We start from the raw sequence: 21,087 nt of genomic DNA on the forward strand, positions 1-21,087 counted from the left end.
TTGCCCAGCAAGTTCGTGCGGCTTCCCCAGGTAGCTCGATGTATTCTTTCTGGATGTCTCCTCACCAAAATAAGTTCTCCTTCTTTACATAGCAGAACTCTCTCTCTCTGCAGACTCATTTTACTCTGAAGTGGTTGTGTCTGATGAGTGTTAGTTGAAATCAAAGATCTTAGAAGTGAAAGCTCTCTTCCCCCCAATTTTTGATCTATCCCTTTGCCTTCAGGAAGACACATGTTCTCACTTATCAAGCAGTGCAACTGAAGCCCAGAGAAGTGACTTGTTTAAGGTCACACCTCTGTTAAGTAAGGAAGCAGAAGCTGGACTCCACCTCCCCAAGAGAGTTGCTGTGGGAGATTGGAGAAGGCAGTTTGCAAGGGAAGTCTCTGAGTAAGTAAACTAGGTAATTGGTAATGGTGTGGAGAAATTATTGGTACTTGGACTCAAATCTAAGGAATTCCATTTAAGGAATACTGTACTAATAAAGACCATTGAAAAGCTAGGTAGTGAGGATTATGGAAGAATGGGACTGTGCTCAAACAGCCCAGTGACCTAATGTTCCAGCCACCTAATGCTGCATAACAAAGCACCCCAAAACTTAGGGGCTTAACACAATATTTTGCTCACAAATCTGTAGTCTGGGTAGAGTTCTGCAGGGACAGCTCTACTTCCTCCAAGTTAGCTGGGATAACTCAGAACTTGAGTTAGCATCGTCTACAGGCTCCTTGAATTCAGACACCTGGAGGACAGAACAGCTAGGGCTGCCGGGCTCCTTGGACAGCGCTCTCTATCTCAGCAGGTCTGGGCGAAGCCTGAGAATCTGCACTCCTCACGGGTTCCCAATGCTGTCGCTGTGGTCTGGTACTGCAAAGGTTTTTAGTTCTGGAACTATGGCCATAGCTGAAGCCCCGGCAGATGAAGGAGCCAAAAGGACCCAAGAGCAGTGCGTGGAGATGACCCAAGAGGTGACGTGGCCTGATTTTACCAGGCCCTCGTTCTCTGTTCAAATCGCCGCCAGAGGTGAGGGGGTTGAGGGGAGGCAGACATCACCGTGTCTCCTCAGCCGCGGTGGTGAGCGCCCCCTGCCGACCATCACCAGGTGGTGACACCCGGGACTGCACAGACCGGCTGCCGACCGAGGTGGGCGGGGCTAAGCCGGACCAGCCTGCCGCGTCCACGTGAGGTTGGGAGGACGGGACACGCCCCAGACGCACATCCTCACACCGTGGGCGGGGCCACCGGGGTGCCGGGCCGTGATTGGTCAGCGCCGCCCGTGCGTGGTGACGTTGTGCCCGGGCGGAAAGTTTCTAAGAGGAGCGCGGGAACAGAGAAGTGGAGGGTCTGGAAGGTCTCGGAAAGACGTAGGAAAGGTTGTTCCCCTGCCAGGTGCTCCTGGGGAAAGCCGGGGTGCTTCCCGTCCTGGCCGCCGGCTGCCTCCCAAGTGCCCAGGTGAGCATCCGAGTGGGACCTCTGGGGGGTTGTGTGTGTGTGTGTGTGTGTGTATGTGTGTGTGTGTTGGAGGAGTGACTGTGCTCGTGCCACGGAGAGAGGAGAGGAGTGAGAGGAATATGCCCTCAGATTTCCTGGGGCTTCCTCTCGTCCCCACCACGCTCCTTCCTAAGCCTTTAATCACTGGTCTGATGTGGCTGGGCCTTGCGACTGTAGGAAACTAGACATTGATTAGTTCTCCCAACAATTTTAAGTTCCTGCTATGAGTTAAGCACCGCGTGAAGCTCAGGGACTACACAGGTAATTATGTCCGCAGTGCTTAGCGGTGCCAGGCACAGAGCAGACGGGTGATTCATACTCGAACAGAACACAGCCACTGCGGACAGGACGTCTACCGGGAAGACAAACGATTATTGCATGATGTGATAGGTGCTCAATTCCAGGTGTATGTGGAAACACTTTGGGAAACTGATACCGATCTAAGGTGTGAAGGAAGAGGCAAAGAATTGAAAATCAAAGCCATTTAATTCTCTAGCTACTGCCAGTGAGCCTCTACAGGCCCAGTTGTAGATACATAGTTGCCTGTTCTTGCAAATAAATGGAAAACACTTAGAAGAGTATTGGTTATTTTATTCCCAATAGGAATCGGAGAAAATGTCAGAGGAACTGGATCTCCCGGGACAGGACTCTGATGGGGGTAGTGAGGAGGTGGTCCTAACTCCTGCAGAGCTCATTGAAAGGCTGGAGCAGGTAAGCACCCCAAGTAGAATCCCCTTGCTCCAATCTTAGCCTTTTTATTTAGTCCAGCTGTGCAAACGTCAGGAATCAGGAAATGAAGAAATGGAATTCAAAGCTTATTTCAAGAGAAGAGGGACTGGATCTTACCATCTACACAGAAATTAAAAATAGGGGTGCCAGCCTCTGTTAGAGACCTCATCATGTCAAATACAAAATCCTCAAATGGGGCCAGGAAGGAGCAGCCTTGGGTACATTTACTAGGACAGTTCACAGAGCAAGCATTTTATTACTTTCAGGGACTACAGAAATGTGGTGGTGACTTGTAAGTTTTTGCTTTAGTCCCTTGAAACATCTGCTGGTTCCCTTGTAGAATGCCTAGTTGAGCAAGAAAGTACTGAAACACTTTTTTTTTTTTTTTAAAGAGAAACCTGGTATTATTATTCTTCACTCTTTTCCTTCCATATACTTTATTTTTTAAACTGTTCTCTATATTCCACTTCTTATCTAAAATCATTTACAGGCTATCTCTCCATTCAGTCATAATAGCTATGGTTTGATTGTTTCCTGTGTGCCAGTTACTGTTATTTACAATTACTATCTTGTGAAGCTATGGTGTCCAGACTACCTGTATTTCAATTCCTCCATGCCGCTAGTCTATTATGTGACCTTAGGCAAATTACATAGCTTGTCTCAAGCACTTCTTTGACTGTAAAATAGAATTAATAATAGTAGCTACCTCACAGAATTGTTGTGGGGATTAAATGAGATAATACATATATAAGGTGCTTAGCATATTATATTATCTGACACATGATAAGCTCTCATTGAATATTAGCTGTGAGTAGTAATAATTCTTACAACCCACTAAGGAAGGTATTGCTGTTATCTCCATTTTACAGATGAGGAAACTGAAGCTTAGAGATGTAAAGGAATTTACCCAAGGTCACACATTGGCAGCAGATCCAGGAAATAAACCAGGTCTCTGACCACAAAATGTATGTTCTTCTTTTAAAATATATTTTTATTGATTTCAGAGAGGAAGGGAGAGAAACATCAATGATGAGAATCATTGATCAGCTGCACGCCCCCTACTGGGGATTGAGCCCACAACCTGGGCTTGTGCCCTTGACTGGAATCGAACCCTGGATCCTTCAGTCCGAAGGTCGACCCTATCCACTGAGTCAAACCAGCTAGGGCCAAAATGTATGTTCTTAATCCACTACACCTGCTGCTTTTTCTTGCCTACTCCTTTTCTAGAACTCACTCATGTTTGTTACTTTAGTACCTGTATTCTTCATTCTTTCCTACCGTATGTGCCATCATAATTTTAAAATTATCTTCTATCCTAATCCTTACTATATAGTAGTGGTTCTTAATTTGTTTTTATAGCACAGACTTTTTAAAAAATCTGGCCCTTCTTCCCAAAATAATACATCTATATATCCATGCAAAATTTGGCATATGATTTCAGGAGGTTCACAGACACCCTGAAATCTGCTCTTCTAGTTTGTGGACCCCAGTTTAAGAGCCCCTGATTTATTAGGAAAGGATTCATTGAACAAAAAGCACAAGGCATAAAGGAAAAAACAGACATATTCAACTACATTAAAGTTAAGAACTCTGTTTTTACACCTTGAAAGTAAAAAGACATGCCACAAAACTGGGAGAAAATATTTGTAACATATATAACTGACAAAAGATTAGTATCCACAGTACATAAACAAACTTTACAAACTGACCAATAGGAAAATGAAGTCTTAACAGGCATCTCCCAGAAGCAGAAAGCAGGATGGCCGACAGTCATATAAAAAGATTTTCAACCTTTTTAGTGGTCAGGAAAATTAAAATTTAAATCCGAATGAAATATCACTTCATACCCATCAGATTGGCAGAAATGAAAAAAATGAACAATATAAAGTATTGGGAAGTGCACTTGTATACTGCGGGGAGCATATAAATTGATACCGTCATTTTGGAAAATAATTTGTTATTGTCAAGTTGAAGGCCCACATATCTTTTGGCCCAATCATTCTACTCCCTGGTATATACCCTAGAGCAGTGGTCGGCAAACTGCGGCTTGCGAGCCACATGCGGCTCTTTGGCCCCTTGAGTTTTTAGCAAAGGCCAGCTTAGGAGTACCCTAATTAAGTTAATAACAATGTACCTATCTATATAGTTTAAGTTTAAAAAATTTGGCTCTCAAAAGAAATTTCAATCGTTGTACTGTTGATATTTGGCTCTGTTGACTAATGAGTTTGCCGACCACTGTTCTAGGCTTATAGATGGTCATCTCCCTGTGTCTTCACATGGCCTTCCCTCTGTGTGTCTGTGTTCAAATGTACCCCTCTTAAAAGGACTCCAGTCATATTGGATCAGGGTCCACTTAAATGACCTCATTTTAATTTAAAGACCCAGTCTTCAAATACAATCACATCCTAAGGTACAAGGAGTTAAGACTTCGACCTATGAATGAGGGGTAGAAGGAGACACACTTTAGCTCACAACATGAACAGATTATCATTAAAAATTTTGATCAAGAACAAGATGTAGCCCTAGCCAGTTTGCCTCAGTGGATAGAGCATTGGCCCGCGGACTGAAAGGTCCTAGGTTTGATTCTGGTCAAGGGCTTGTACCTCAGTTGCAGGCTTGATCCCCAGCCCTATTTGGGGTGCATGTGGGAGGCAACCAATCCATGACTCCCTGTCACATCGATGTTCCTCTGTTTCTGTCTCTCCTCTTCCCTTCTGCTCTCTCTAAAAATCAATGGAAAAATATTCTTGGGTGAGGAAAAAAAAAAAAAAAAAGAACCAGATGTTGCCATTTTAAATATAGAACCTAATTATTTTTTTTAAAAAAAGACCATGGATTTAAACACAAGTTTCTTACTGAAAATTTTGAAAAGATTTTATTTTAAAGTTTTATAGTAATACTACTATTTCCCCCCCTGTTTTATATTTTATCATAATTTCATAATGTAAATAAGAAATCTCATCCCCAAATCTAGTCCATTTTACTCCAGTGTACCATACCAGCACTATCATTTTTTAAAAAATGATAGCTGTTTTTTTTCATGCCCTGTCATGTAAAGGTTGGAAAGCCCTACTAAGATTTAAAAATAAATGTAGGGAAACTGTACAGAATATTAAACACCAAATTCAGGCTAATTACCTCTGAGGAGGGAAGGAGATAGAAACTTTTAAAATAATGACAATGTTTGATAATGAAGTTATATGTACACAGATATTTATATCACTATTCTTTATGTTCATATGTATTTTATAAATATTTTGTAGCTATTAATATTTAATAAAGTCAGTTAAAAAGAAAAACTGCTTTATGAGTTTTCCATGACAGTTTGCTCTTTCATTCATTATACTAGAGGCCCAGTGCATGAAAATTCATGCACTGGAGAGGGGTCCTCAGCCTAGCCTGCCCCCTCTCACAGTCCAGGAGCCCTCAGGGGCGGGAGGCAACCCCGTGAACAGGGGAAGGTGACGCCCCCATCACACCTCTGCTGTTGCCACTGCCGGCAGCGCAAGCCTCAGCCGGCCCTGGTTATTGGAGCCTCTGGCGGCCCTGGGCGGCTGGGCGGCCACCATCCGAGGCTTGCCTGCACTTCAGGCTGGCCCTGGTCGGCTGGGGGACTGAAGGCGGGTCTGGCCACACCGTGTACCTGCTGCCCACCCCCACTACCCCCCACCCCCCACCCCCCGCAGCTGGGCTGAAAGGACTGGGGGACTCCGGGGGCGCTGAGGGGACTGGGCGCTGCCATCTTGTGGCTATGGGCACCACCATTTTGTGACAATGTGATGGTCAATTTGCATATTTTCTCTTTATTAGATAGGATTTCTTGACTTCCTGGGTAACTTCTGCAACACTAGTACAGAGGCTTGAGCACCTGAAAAAATTTATGATAGTAGCAATACCCCGTACTTAAGAATGTGTCTTGATGGTGATAATTGGAGAAGCAGAGACTCAATGATGTTAAAAGGAATAAATAGAGCCTAATTGGCATGTAATTCTGAGCTGTGCTAAAACTAAATTTCCTGTAACTGAAAGATAAGTATACATTTTCTCAATCACCTGTGGGCATTTTCATTTTCTAAGCCTTGGTAATTTCTGAAATGCACCAAGCATCTGTGCCTGAGTCATAAATTAGGGGTTTAAACTCTTGTTCCAAAGCTATTTAATAGAATATCCGCTTCTATTGCCATTCTTTATATTCTTGGACATTAGTAAATAACTTAATCTGTGTTTTCTCATCAATAAGATGAGGATAACTATATTTCTTTCCTCTCAGATATTATGATGAATAAAAACTATTTGCAAAGTGCTTTGAGCTTCAGGAATGAAGAGATGTATAGATATATTAGCGTTACTGCATCTCCCCAAATAGATAAGTGCTAGTGCCCCCTGGTGGAAATTGCAGGTGAAGGAAATGTGTTGATGCTACTTGGTGAAAGGTACTCTTTGAACACCAGGTGGTGTTACTCTCAGCAACAGGTTTTCTGACATTTTTGAAGTGAACAGTGATTTTTTTGTAATGTTGGTTAAATATAAGGTTGCAAACCCAATTTCCTATTAAAAGAAATAGAAAAACTGTTATTAAACAGCTTGCCTTCAACACATTTCCAGTATTTCCAACTGGTAGGCAGCTTTCTTTACTTGAGACAGCTGTGATTTTCATGGGGTATGTACTGACTTACAGGGTTGTTTTGCTCAATTATGATTGGGGTGTGTGTGTGTGTGTGTATAATTTTTTTTGTGTGTGTTGTTTTTTAGGCTTGGATGAATGAAAAGTTTGCCCCTGACCTTCTGGAAAGCAAGCCTGAAATTGTAGAATGTGTCATGGAACAGCTAGACCACATGGTAAGAGCTGCTTATCCCAGGGTTATAAAGGAAGAGAATATTAAAAGGGTTTGTCAGTATAGTGAGAGGTCTGATAGCAAATCTGCTTTGATTGGCCCACCCTAGTTTGTTTTTTAAGTATTGAATTAGTTATCTACATTTACAAAGCATGAAAGTACCTGTGAATATCTGAATATCAGCTTCCCATGAAAAGTCTAAAAACCTATCATCCTCAGCCCCATGTTTTTGTACGAGAACAGCCGACCAAAGCAAGGTAAGGGCCTCCCCCTTTCAGTGAAGTCTCAGTGCCCCATAGTCCCTACTGCTCACCTTTCTCCTCTGTCTTACCTGCCTGTTCCCAGTAGACATGTGAGTTTGTGGCCTTTGTCTTAGATGAGCTTGGCTTAAGTCATTTTCAACCCCAGAGTAGCTTTAAAACATTGGTATTTTATGGTTTCTCAATTGATGTTTTAACTACTTTTTAGACGTTAGACATTTCTTCTGTCTGCTGTATTATCTCCTTTACAGTTTGGTTGGAGTTCTTGTAGGCCCTTCTGACCAATCATATTCAGATTCTATTTCACTGTTCTAAAAGTACAGGTACACCTAGTTTGTATGTGTGTTTTTTAATATATTTTTATTGAGTAGAGGGAGGAAGGGAGAGGACACATTTTTAGCCAACTCATTGAGAAATAGAAACATCTATGAGAGAGACATATCACTTGGCTGCCTCCTGCATGCCCCCCACTGGGGACTGAGCCTTCACCCTGGGCATGTGCCCCAACTGGGAATCCAGCCATGAGCTCTTGATTCATGGGCCAGTGCTCAAACACTGAGCCACACCAGCCAGGCCAGGTACACCTAGTTTTATTGCACTTCACATATGTTGACTTTTTTACAAATTGAAGGCAAAACCACCCCCCGCACCAGCAAAAAGATTATGACGGGCTTTATTGTGGTGGTCTGGAACAAAACCCACAATATATCTGAGGTATGTCAGTGAGTATTGTTTGAACTTCATGTGATAAGATTGAAGTCATATATTATTTGTGTAATTAAGGAATTAAAAGAAATAGAACTCTTAGGAGTATTTTGTTCTCCTTTGACTTAAAGGTAGTGTTCGAGTCCTCAACATTGCCAATAATGATGGTCCTTGTGGGCTCTGGGTAGATTAAACAAAGAAGGTTCTTAGTCTTTGAATATCATCTATATAATAAAAACCCAGTGGTTGTAACGACCAAAGACCGGTCACCAAAAGGCTGTGTGCGCGGCAAGGCACACGCGGGTGGGCGGGGCTGCGCAATTTTGCGTGCTGGACTTCTAGTGTTTTTTATAAACTTCATTTTCCCTTTTAATAGGAAGAAAATCTCAGGAGAGCAAAGAAGGGGGACCTGAAGATCAGTATCCATCGAATGGAGATGGAGAGGATCCGCTATGTTCTTAGCAGCTACTTGCGGTGTCGGCTCATGAAGGTTTGACATGGAGATATCTGTAGGCATTAAGGCAATTCAGTCTATAATATAGACAACACATCTTGGGGCAGTGGTCAGCAAACTGCGGCTCGCGAGCCACGGTTTGCTGCTCTGTTGACTAATGCGTTTGCCGACCACTGGGATAGGGGCTTAATCACAAGGAACAACAATAGCCTATAATTATTGGAATTGAGAGTCTAGGTCAGTGGTCAGCAAACTCATTAGTCAACAGAACCGCAGTTTGCCGACCACTGTCTTGGGGAAAACTTGGGCTGGGGCCTGGGAGGGTCCAGGCCCTGAAGATGCTGCTGAGGTCCAGTATCAGGGTAGCTATAGAGTAAGAGGACAAGAGATTGTTCTGGAGCATAGAGGGAACATGTGCTGCACACCTCTGGGAACACATTTTTAGCCAACTTATTGGCTGTGTGAATGGTGTTCCCTGGAGTTACAGCCTGGCAGTGCTGCCTCGACAGTCAACCAGAGCTCTGCAGCCATCTGACTTGTAAAAATGAAATTGCAAAACATTCCTATTTTGTATGATAATCTGTTTTAACCCTGGAAAGTTCTTACTTCCTTGAATTTTCTTCTCTTTGGCTCTGCTTATCCCCTTAGTTATCACAGAATGAATACATGCTCCTATGTAAGAATTCTTTAGACATCTGAAGACAGTTCATGAGTCTCATTGAAACCCTCTCAGTTAAACGTTTCAACCATTTATTTCCATTTACTCTCCTGGTTTCTTCCCTACAAAGTTCTAGTTTGTCAGTATCCTTCTTCAATTATACCACCTGAACTGAATACAATATTTCAGTTGTAGTTTGGTCATGTTTGTGAGAAGCAGGATGATCACTTCCCTTATTTTGGATATGAAAATGGTAATAATACCGCCTAGTATTACATTAGTATGTTTGACAGACTCCACACACTGAGCTCATATGCACTCATTGTTAATTTTAACCTTATCTGAAGTTTTTCAGTTATTGTTACCCCATCCTGTCACCATCTGGTATTTGTACGGCTGGATTTTTGATTCCTAAATATAGGGTTTGATACTTACCCCTCTTTAAGCTTAACTTATTAAATTGGGCCATTTCCCTGGTCTCTAGATCCTGATCTTGTCACCTAATGTATTAGCTCTCTCTTAACACTTTATGTCATCGAAAGTTTGATAAGTATGTCATCAAAGGTCTTATCTGATTCCTTAAATAGGTCTGGGCCAATGATAGAATATTCCACCAAAGACTTTCCCTGCCCATTGACATCTGTCCGTTCAATCAGTTTATTCTTTGTTCAACTGTTTATGAGTCTCCCATTCTATACTGTCTCCCATTCTATATTGTCCCATTCAATTTGTTAAAAAGTCAACATATAAAGTTCGTCCCCAAAGGTGTCATAAAGACATTATCATGTTTTGAAAATATTGAGACTCACAGTATGCCTCTTCACCCTCAACTACCAGGCCACTCACTTTTCTGTTGTTGTTTTTTGGATAAATCCTCTTGGTGTTAACTACTTACTTTTCTTTGAATTCATGAACCATCTTTTAAATTATCTATTGTAATATAATGCCACATATCAGGGTTAAAGACACTAAGCTGTATGTGAAGATTCCCTACCTTCTATATTTGGGAAATTTTTGAAAGAACTAATTCTTCTGAGATTAGGAAACTACATAAATTTTTAGTACACTAAGTGATACAGTAGTAGTAGCAATTTACATGTAACAGGAGAAAGTTCTTTGTGCACTTATGCCTCATATACATGTTAATTTAATTTATCCTGGAACATAATTGATCCAAGCCAAAGGACTTACAACTCCTTTAAATAAATAACTGCTTGTCTAGCTGGAATGGCTCAGCATTGTGGCTGAGTATTGAACTATGAACCAGGAGTACACAGTTGGATTCCCAATCAGGTACATGCCTGGGTTGTAGGCTCGATCCCCAGTGTTGGTTGTGCAGGAGGCAGCCGATCAATGATTCTCTCATCATAGATGTTTCTATCTCTCCCTCTCCCTTCCTCTCTGAAATCAATACAAATATATATATTTTTTAAAAGAATAAACTAGTAACTGCTCCTTTAGCTTGGGCTTCAGTTCCTTCTCGCCATTGTCATTTTCCTGCTTATATCAGTGACTTCAGACAACAGACTGATCCCTTCCAGGTTCATGTCTTTTTGTAGCTTTTAGCTATTTTTTCCCCCTGGTAGTTCTTAGCATTTCTTTCCAACCCTTACCTCATTGTAGGCTTTATGCTTGCTGTTTACATTTTTATAATTAAGTGTCACTATTCTATCTGCTTCTGTATTCTGTATGCATCTTTACAGCTTTGTATATGTTTCATCTCATAGAATACCCTGTACAATTACATAAGATGTTAAATAATATACCCTTTTCTTCCTCTTAAATATCATTTACAATTGTATTTTCAGATTATCTTTTATGAAAGCGTCTAATTAGTTTTAGAGGCCTTAAGTTTCCTCTGAATTCTTTGAAACCTACCTTCTTGCAGTCTAGAATATAGGTCTTATTTTTAAAAACAGTCTTGTCCAAGAAGATTTGTCATTGTTGAAGTCAATTTTTGTGTTAACCTCAACGTATTTCAGAAAACTAGTGCCTGGCCGGCATGGCTCAGTGGTTGAGCGTCAACTTCTGAACCAGGAGATCACGCTTCAATTCCCAGTCAGGACACATGCCCAGGTTGTGGGCTCGATCCCCAGTGTGAGGCACGCAGGAGGCAGCCAATCATTGATTCTCTCTCATCATTGATGTTTCTCTCTCTTCCTTCCTCTCTGAAATCAATAAAAAAAAAAAAAATTTTTTTTTTAAAAGAAAACTGGTATGTTTGACACTTGAGTTTTGACAGATGTTTCATGATGCTTTCCATTTATCCTCACAGATAGAGAAGTTTTTTCCTCATGTCCTTGAAAAGGAGAAAACACGCCATGAGGAGGAGCCTTCCAGCCTTTCTCCAGAGGAGTTTGCCTTTGCCCAAGAGTGAGTGAGCAGTGAGTGTGGGAACTGCCTTTCTTTCCCTGGCCTGTGAGCATGAGTTTTGGTGGTTGTGTCCACGACACCGATCTCAGATTCACTGTCTGTCTGATAATGGGTTGGCTCCTACCAGTTTGGTTGTCATAGCAGTTTTAATTTATGTATTTCAGGTACATGGCAAACACAGAGACCTATCTAAAGAATGTAGCCTTAAAGCATATGCCTCCTAATTTACAGAAAGTGGACCTCTTGAGGTCAGGTAAGAACATTCTCTTTTCAGTCATCCAGAGGGGCCATCATTTACATGCCAGGTATCTTCAGGTGCTTGAGAATAAGATCTTTGCCTTTACTCTTTTTCTCTCAAACATGAAAATAAGTATGTAGATAAGCAGGAAAGAAAAGAGAAGAAGGGTCTTGAGTTCAAAACAGAAAGTCATTTAAAGCAGGTATAAGAGTAGCCAGGTGTTCTTCAAGGTTAGGTTGAAATTCTTCTGGCTGCCGTTATAGATGTAGACTCAGTCACTTGTCCTTCAGCGGTCATCCAGTGGTCTAGTGGGCATCTGCACTGTGCTGGTCCTTCTGGACACTGATGATACAGGGTCTCTGCTCTCAAAGAGCTGGCAGTCTCTTCCTCACAGATGCCAGACTGTGCAGGGACTGTCCAGCTTCCAAGGAGGATTTAAACAGGAGGCTAAGGAAACCTTCAGTGATTCCTTCTTACCCATAGTAAAGGTTCCTAATCTTTTTGTTGTGAAGAGTTTCATTATGGAAAAGGTGGGGAACGGGACTGCATGTGGGAGGGAAAGAGGCGCTGGGGGAAGTGAAGCATGGCCAACACCTCCACCTCTTGCCCTCTTTACAGAATCCCCTTAAAATTCTGCTGAGGGGAGGGACTTATGGTAGTAACTCCTAACCTTGGATCAACTAACTGGAGTTCCCTAGCATATAGGTTAAAGTCCATATCTGTCTTTCACAGTTCGCCATATCTGAGCAGGACCTTGTCAGACAAAATTGCCAAACCAAATCCAACAGTGCTCCAGGAATAGGAATCTACCTTGTTCACAAACTAAGCTTAGTGTGCTGAAGCCACAAGTTCAAGTACAACTGAGCCTGGGAGTTTATCTCCCACCAACCTGTGGTGGGCCACACTGACCCCTGTGGCAGGTGGAAGAGCTAGGACAGGATGCATGGAGACATGGTTCCCCAGATGTCTTAGTCAGCTCAGGCTATGATGACAACGTACCACAGACTGGGGGTCTCAAACAGCAGACATTTATTTTCTTACAGATCTGGAGGCCAGAAGTCCACGATCAAGGTGCTGGCAGGGTTGGTTTCCTCCGAGGCCTCAGTCCTTGGCTTGCAGTTGGCCACTCTCTCTCAGCCTCTTCACATGGCTGCCCCTCATTGCACCTCCCCCCACCCCTGAGTGTCTTCAGTCAGATTAGATTAGGCCCCACCCTAACGGCCTCATTTCAACTTAAATGCCTCTTTAAAGGCCCTATACCAAACACATTTCCATTCTCAAGTACTGGGGTTTAGGGCTTCAGCACATGAATTCGGTGGAGGCACGGTGCAGCCTGTCACACCAGTGGCAAGCTAAACTCATACCAGTTTGTAGAACTCTGAATTGGTCATTTTGGTGAACCTGCCTGAGGGAAACAGAAGGCCCAATCCATGTCCAGTTCAGCTGCTTTTGTCTGCACCTTAGAAGAACAGGAATGCAGCAAGGACCACATCCCTAATCATTACCCATTGCTATGGTGACCAGTTGATTAAAGCAGCCATAGGACTACTGATGGGCATGCATCTGAATTCCTGGAACTGGACCTAAGCCGTTGTCCCAGAACTTCTACTTGATGCTGGCGGACACCTCCTAAAACACATGTCGCTGTCTTGGATTCCTTATAGGGACTAGAGCCAGTCTTGGAATTGGAAGCTGGGGGACAGCCTGTCCTGGTGAAATTGGAGTCTTGCTTTGTTAGCCCAGATGCTGTGAGTCCCCCTCAGTCCTCTGGAGCACTGTAGACCCCAATGGCAGGGTCGGGGAAGGCATGTTGAAATCTAAGCTGGGTTTCCTGGAATCAGTAGCTTCCTAGTGGGGTCAACTGACCCTGAAGTTGGAGTCTCTTTGGCAGGCCCAGAACCCTGGAGCAGTCAGGGCACCCTCCTTAGACCTTTGGAGCCAGTTATCCTGAATCCCCTCCTGTAAATGAGGGAATCAGGATAGTGTAGAACCTGAGCTGGGCTCTTAAGAACTGAGAGTCAGTAGGTTCTGGACCCTGCAGTTGGTGGGGTCTCCAGGTACAAATGGAGCGCCAGGAAATGAGCTGTTGAGCAGCCCAGCTTGGGGCATTTGAGGTATTGGTTGGTGGTTGAAGAGGAGGGATGGCACAGCTTCGTTACCTGTAATCAACCAGTGAGGGACCACTTAGGCTAACATTCAAGACTATCACTTTTTATCACAGTGTTTCTAAGATAGCAGGACCTCTAATAACATTTCATTCAATGTCCCTTCATTATAACATTGATGAAATGTCATAGGAACTTAATTCTTGTTTATATTCATTAGCCTACGGTAAAATTGATTTTGTTACACATTATTTCACTTAGTCGCAGAACCTATCAACGACATTAAGTGAGGACTTACTGTACTCTCTCCTACTCCTTTATATTAGAAGTATTTTCTAGCCAGATTTGTACACTCTTTCCCCCCCAGAAGGTCATGCCTATTTCTGCCATGGCCTTTGCCATTGTCTACCAGGGTCATGCTTCCTCTTTAAATCCTGCTCTTTCCTTTAAAATGCACATCAACTTCTTTCTCCCCACATCACTGGGGAAGTGTGCCACTCATGTGCGGCTTCATCCAATGCTGCTATTACCATCTCATCCAGAGACCATGTGTTCCGCCTGCCTGTGTCCCCCATAAGGCATAGCAGAATTCCCTGCATGCCTGAAGTCCTCATCATTTGTTGAATGAATGGTTGCTCTGTGGAACCTGGGTGGGAAGTATGCTGTTTCTAGAAGCCAGATCTCTCCTCAAACCATTCTACCCCCAAAATGCTTTTACATCACGGGTCCTTTAGTGCTCGGTACAATTCATCCCAGCAACTTTTCCCATATTGGTTGTGTTAGCTGAGCATTTTCTGATTACATTATTGTTTTTGTGGCAGTTCCCAAACCAGATCTAGATTCATATGTGTTTCTGAGAGTTAAAGAAAGACAAGAAAACATCCTGGTAGAACCAGAAACAGATGAGCAGAGGTGAGTGATGCATGTGACTTTGACGGTAAGAAATATTTCTCCCGATGGACGACCAGCTGAGCTCTGCACATACATTTTTTTCCTTCTTTTTCAGGGACTATGTGATTGACTTGGAGGAAGGCTCGCAGCACTTGATCCGATATAAAACCATTGCACCTCTAGTTGCTTCTGGAGCTGTACAGCTAATTTAAAACCAAAAATAAATAAACAAGAAAGAAGACATGGAACCTTAGAGAAAATATTTAGAAGCCACACATATCACTCTGTGTCTAAGGACAACAGGCTTTTCTCAGCAGTGCTGTGAGTCACTTGGGCATTGAGAAGGCACTCAGACAGGGTTCCTAACTTGCCACATACTCTAACTTCCTGCCGGTTTGTCTAGAATCAGCAGGTGGGGCCATCGCTCTGTTCAATCTACTGGGCAAGTACATGACTCACTTTGTGCACCTTTTACCTTTGTAGGGTTTTTTTTTTTATAATTTTACTGTAGAAATATGAGGGGTTTTTTTTCCTTTAAATATATTTTTATTGATCTGAGAGAGGAAGAGAGAGGAAGATAGAAACATCAATGATGAGAGAGAATCATTGATTGACTACCTCCTGCACACCCCAGACTGGGCATCGAGCCCACAACCCGGGCATGTGCCCTGACCAGGAACTGAACCATGACCTCTAGAGGGCTTATAGGTCGACACTCAACCACTGAGCCATGCCAGGCAGGCTCTTTGTGGTATTTTTTGAACTAAGGAAAGTGAGGCAAAGGTAATTTATAAAGAGGCATCGCTGCCTGTGATTTGGGTACTGTAGTTAGCACTGACCTAGTGGTGGCAGGAGAATTCATTTAACCTTCCTAGTGGAAAGAGTGTAAATAGATTAAAGAAAACAGCTGTGACCTTCTTCTCTGATGTGTCTCTAAATTGTATAAACCTTTGGAACCTCTAACATTGGACATCAAACCGATTTCTGTCTTGCTTAACTTAGAGTCACAACTAAACCAATAAATCATTAAGTTTCAGTTTTGTGGCAGAAGGAGCCTGGGGGACAGTTCTCGGCTTGTAGTCTAACACAGTATGTTCTCCCTGCTGCTGACCTGCAGCCTTCCCGGAACCTCAGGCAGCTTCGCCAAGCCAGCCTCCAGGCCATCTGGTCATCCTTGGCCAAGGCTCTGTTAGCAGAATGGCATTAATAATCTATATTGTGACCTCAGTATCAGATTTTCTTTTTTAAGCTTCATTTTATCAGGGGAAACAGATGACATTAAATTTATGCGAATGAAGACTATCACCCTGATGCCTGAAGAAGGGATGTGAACAGTGAATGAATTGTCTTCCCTTGAAACATGATAAAAAGCAGTCTGCATTCGGTCTTTTCTTGCTTAATGAAAAGGCAGGCAGTTTTTATTTATGTGATATAGGCTGTCAGAGTAATCAATGTAATATTGCTATGATTTCCAAGGAAAACTGCCAAATGAAAGCAGGAAGGTTTCATTAATAAAAGCATTTTAGCCCTGCGGGCAGCTCAATTGGAGCATCATCCCATATACCAAAAGATTGTGGGTTTGATTCCTGGTCAAGGAGCATACCTCACTAGGTTGTGGGTTTGAAACATGGTCAGGGTGCATATGGGAGGCAACCTATCAATGTTTAAAATCAATGAAAACATATCCTCAAATGAGGTTTACAAATAAAGCATTTTATGTAGTAGCTTATTTTTTCCAGAATGTTTTTACTTTTTCTAGTCATCTTAACAAACATGTATTGAGCATTTAGTGTGACAGGCATGGTTCAAGGCACTGAGGCTCCAACCCAGAATAAGACAGGAAGACAGGAACTGTCCCTGCTCACAGGGTGAGAAATGCTTTGCAGAGAATTAGAACAGGTGCCTCAGTGGAGAGTGACTAGATTGGGTGGTCTGAGAGATTCTCACTGAATTCAGTGAATCTCACTGTAATAGGCTGAGATCTGAATCACCAAGGAGGAGCCAGGCACACACAGATCAAAAGGAATGCCATTCCAGGCAGAGAAGGCAGCTTGGACAAAGACTTTGAAGTAGAAATGGGCTCTGCTTGCAGTCAGTGTAGCTAGAACATAATGTGTAAAATTGTGCAGGATAAGATCTGAGAGGCAGGCTGGGCCCAAATCATTAATGGGTTTGTTAGCAGAGATCCCATTTGGTCCTCCCAGCAGTCCTGAGAAGTAGGCAGGGCTGGTAGAGTGTAATAGGTGGAAAACAAAGGGGGATGTTCAGTGATAAACCTGAGACTAGAACCTAAGGGTCCTTCCTAGTTAGAAGTATGCACACTCACTCACCAGGGCCTCCATCGTGCCAAGCAGCCAGGAGAGGAACGTGGACTATTATGCTGTTACTAGAGGCCCAGTGCATGACATTCATGCATGGAGTGGGGAGAGGGGTCCCTCAGCCAGGCCTGTGCCCTCTCGTAGTCCGGGACCCCTCGGTGGATGTCTGGCTTCTGGCTGAGCAACACATCCCCTGTGGGAACACATTGACCACCAGGGGACAGCTCCTGCGTGGAGCATCTGCCCCCTCTGGTCAGTGCACATCATAGCGACCAATTGTTCTGCAGTTCGGTTGATTTGCATATTAGCCTTTTATTAGATAGGGTAAGTACTTACTAAGCCTTAATATATGGTACACAGGGCCTGGAGATCTTGTTCAGATGTTAGATTCTGATTCGGAGTTCTGGGGTGGGACCCAGGGTTCAGAGGACATCCTAGACCTGGGCTGTGCAGTTGCTGCTGACCCAGAGATTTCTGAGTTGCAGGACCCTGCATTTTCATGTCTCCAGCTCCTGTCTTGTGCATGCCTGGCTGCACGGAGGAGTTTAAGGTCTCTACTGAAGCCACAGAGTAAATTGCTCCATTTCCTAATCACCTCTTCACAGCAAGACTGGCTTTAAAATAAATGGGAAGTTGAATTTCAAAACCAAGTAGAAAGGGAAATGATGTGGCTTAATGTGACATTCATTGACTTTAACTTTTTCTGTTTGTGGTGTTTTGCTTTATTGTTAAAAACTCATCACAGGAAGCATGACGGAACATTTTCTTCGAATGATTGCATCATACTTTATTCTCATGAGCTTGTCACCAGCAAGATGGCTATTCCTGAGAAATGCTTGCAGGTTCATGTCTGGGTTTTCCCAGCCGCAGCAACCATGTGTCAGCTGTGACCTTGCCACAGGACTCCAGCTGTGTGTGCTCTGTGCCCAGGTCCCAGCAGGTACCAATTCCACACCATTCTCATATGCAGTGAACTTCCTTCTGTGATGTACACCAGGGTAACCATAAAGCTTTTGGAGTGAATTGTTAAGCAAGCACATTATTTTTCAATTCTAAATGTAATGTTTTTTTAAAGCAATTTATCATGGGAGGCTAAACATCCCAAACGTTTTGAATTCTTCAAGAATTGATTTTTCTTTTTGTGTGTGTGTTGTAAAATACACGTAACATAACAATTGCCACCTTAACCATTTTTAAATGTATAGGCCAATGTTATGAAATACATTTACCTCATGCAACCATCACCACCATCCATCTCCATAACTCTTTTCACCTTGTAAATCTTAAACTTTATACCCATTAAACTCCCCATGCCCCTCTCCCACAGCCCCTAGACACCACCATTCTACTTTCTGTCTTTATAATCTTGACTACTCCAAATGCCTTATATAAGTAGAATCATGTTGTATTTCTCTTTTTGTGACTGGTTTATTTCCCCTAGCATAATGTCCTCAAGGTCAATCCCTGTTGTAGCATGCATCAGACTTTTTTTTCCTTTTTAGGGCTGAATAATATATCATAGTATGTATGTACCACATTTTGTGTATCCAGTCATCAGTCGATGGAAATGTATTGCTTCCACCTTTTGTCTAGTGTGAATAGTGCTGCTCTAAACCTGGATATACAAATACCTTTTCAAACTGTTTTCAATTCTTTTACATATATGCCCAGAAGTGGAATTGCTAGATCATATGGTATTCTATTTTTAATTCTTTGATGAACCACCATACTGTTTTTCACAGCAACTATACCATTTTACATTCCCACCAACAATACACATAGGTTCTAATTTTTCAAATTCCTTGCCTACGCTTGTTTTCTATTATTTTTATAGTAGCCATCCTAATGTGCATGCAGTGTTATATCATTGTAGTTTTGATTTCCCTAATGATTAGTGACGTTGAGCATCTCTTCATGTGATTATTGGTTATTCCTATATCTTTGAAGAAATGTCTATTCAGGTCCCTTGCATACTTTTTAATTAGGTTTTTGTTCTTGAGTTTTGTGAGTTCTCTGTATATTCTAGGTGTTAATCCCTTATCGGATAAATGATTTGCAAACGTTTTCTCCCATTCTGTGGATTGCCTTTTTACTCCATGAATAGTATTTCTTATGTATAAAATATTTAAAAAAAATTTTAATTTTCATAATGCTTGGTTTGTCAACTTTTTCTTTTGTCACCTATGTCTTTGGCCAGGGGTGGAGGATGGGTAGCTACTACTGGGCTAAGAGCTGAAACTGACCAAAATTAGCTGCAATTTACATTCAGATCTTCCCTGGAATTTGGAAACCTTCAACAGACTTCAGAGTCCCAAAATAGTTATATCAGACAGATTCTGCCAGTGCACTTGTCTAGGTGGAGAGAGATTCCTGGTGCTTTCTACTCTACCATCTTCCCATAATCCTCTAAAAATTGATTTAGTGTATCTAATGGAAGTAGTCTCGTCTTGTAAAAAAAGGAAAATAATACTTTTTTTAAAAATCAGTATTTTTTACTTATTTAAGAGACTTGATTTCAAATAACTTAGCTGTTTCTAAAAAAATTGAATATTTTTTCCGCACCTGAAAAACAACTATCACAGATATCCAAAGGAATGTACTGTAAATTCTGAAGACAATAATAATGATGAGTGAGGTTTACCATCTATTTGTTATGAATCAGATTGTTAGGTAAACTTGTAAATCTTCACAACAACCCTGTGCAAGGAAAAACTAATGGGTTGGAATGAATAAAAAAGATTACTGGATTATCCTCTCAATGGGATGCTTGATCATGCCTTTGAATAGGCTATTTGACACTTCAATAGAGGTAGAAGTTAATTTATATAAAACTGATAATAATGAGAATATTTCCTAACTGTTGCTATGTAAAGGATTCCTGTCCGTGGGAATGCAAATGATTTTGTCCTGTAGAGAATAATAAAATAAAATCCTCATTTGAACCACTTTTAGCATTTTCCTTGTTCTCTCATTAAAGAGCAAGTTAAATAAAATCTTTGGCACGTGTTCATTTTATATCTGCATGAGAGTCAACAGTTCCTATAAGTATTCACAAATAAATTTAATCTTTATACATTTATAGCATAGGTAATATTGGTATTCTTGTTTTATAGATGAGAAATAGACTATGGTACTGAAGGCCACATAAATACTAGGTAGAGGAGATGGGATGCAAATCCCAGTGAGGCCAGAGTTCATCTCCTTGACTACCTTGTGGTATTTTGCAAGTAAATACCACAGAAGGAAAGGACCCAAACCTGTTTTGTACAATGATAGCTTCACTGGAGTAAGGTTGAGTCTTTGAAAAAAAACAAAAACAAAAACAAAAAAAAACCTCCTTAGAGCAAGTGGCATTTTTCTTGCAGTATTTTCTGCTTTAAGCAGATCATGTTCTATATACCACAATGCTTACAGATGCCATCTAACTTGTTAAGATAAAAAAAATTTTTTTCAAAATAAATTCTGCACACAATTACTTAAGTCTGCCTTCCTGTCCAGTGCTATTAGGTTCTGGGAGAACAAAAGTAAAACTACTTCTGCCCCCAAGGAATTTACAATGAATCCTAAGAAGACTCCTTAAGTGTAAATCTAAAAAATAGGATATTGTTTGGCTCAGGGGGAAAATAATTGCTTTTTAACAGGACTAAGAAGGTTGACAGGAAATTATTTCCTTAGGTTCAAACTGTTGTATATGAATGTTTTAAGCCTCTTTAATGGAGTACTCCTTGGGACCCAAAGTTGTTCCACCTCAAATACAAATTTTTTAAAACTTCGAATTGCTGTTCCTGTTATTTCTGAACCTATCATTTCCTTCAAGTATAATTCTGACCATTTAATTGCTACCTAAAAGGAAGGGGGGAAAGGAGATTAGTATTGAGAATCTGTGCTCTCTACAAACTACCTTGTTTAATCCTCACAACAAGCCTGTGAGTTAACCACTAGTCTCACCACTTATGCCTTTCTCTTTTCCTAAATGGTTTCTCATCTCCTTTTTATACTTAGTTTTCCTATTTTATCTTTACTAGAATCCCACCAA

General features: G+C 41.8%; 1 protein-coding gene across 1 annotated transcript; it reads left to right on the plus strand.

The window, feature by feature from the left end:
* Positions 1-1,274: 1,274 nt before the first annotated feature.
* GINS4 (GINS complex subunit 4) lies at positions 1,275-14,945 on the plus strand (the record flags this gene model as incomplete). Its single annotated transcript, XM_080660392.1, has 8 exons — positions 1,275-1,446; positions 2,089-2,196; positions 6,967-7,053; positions 8,391-8,504; positions 11,402-11,499; positions 11,664-11,752; positions 14,664-14,754; positions 14,849-14,945. Exons 2-8 carry the CDS (start codon positions 2,101-2,103, stop codon positions 14,943-14,945), a joined length of 672 nt encoding a protein of 223 aa, XP_080516518.1. The 5' UTR covers positions 1,275-1,446; positions 2,089-2,100.
* Positions 14,946-21,087: the final 6,142 nt, after the last annotated feature.

Source organism: Plecotus auritus, assembly GCF_963455305.1.
Source record: "Plecotus auritus genome assembly, chromosome: 3".
NCBI lineage: Eukaryota > Metazoa > Chordata > Mammalia > Chiroptera > Vespertilionidae > Plecotus > Plecotus auritus.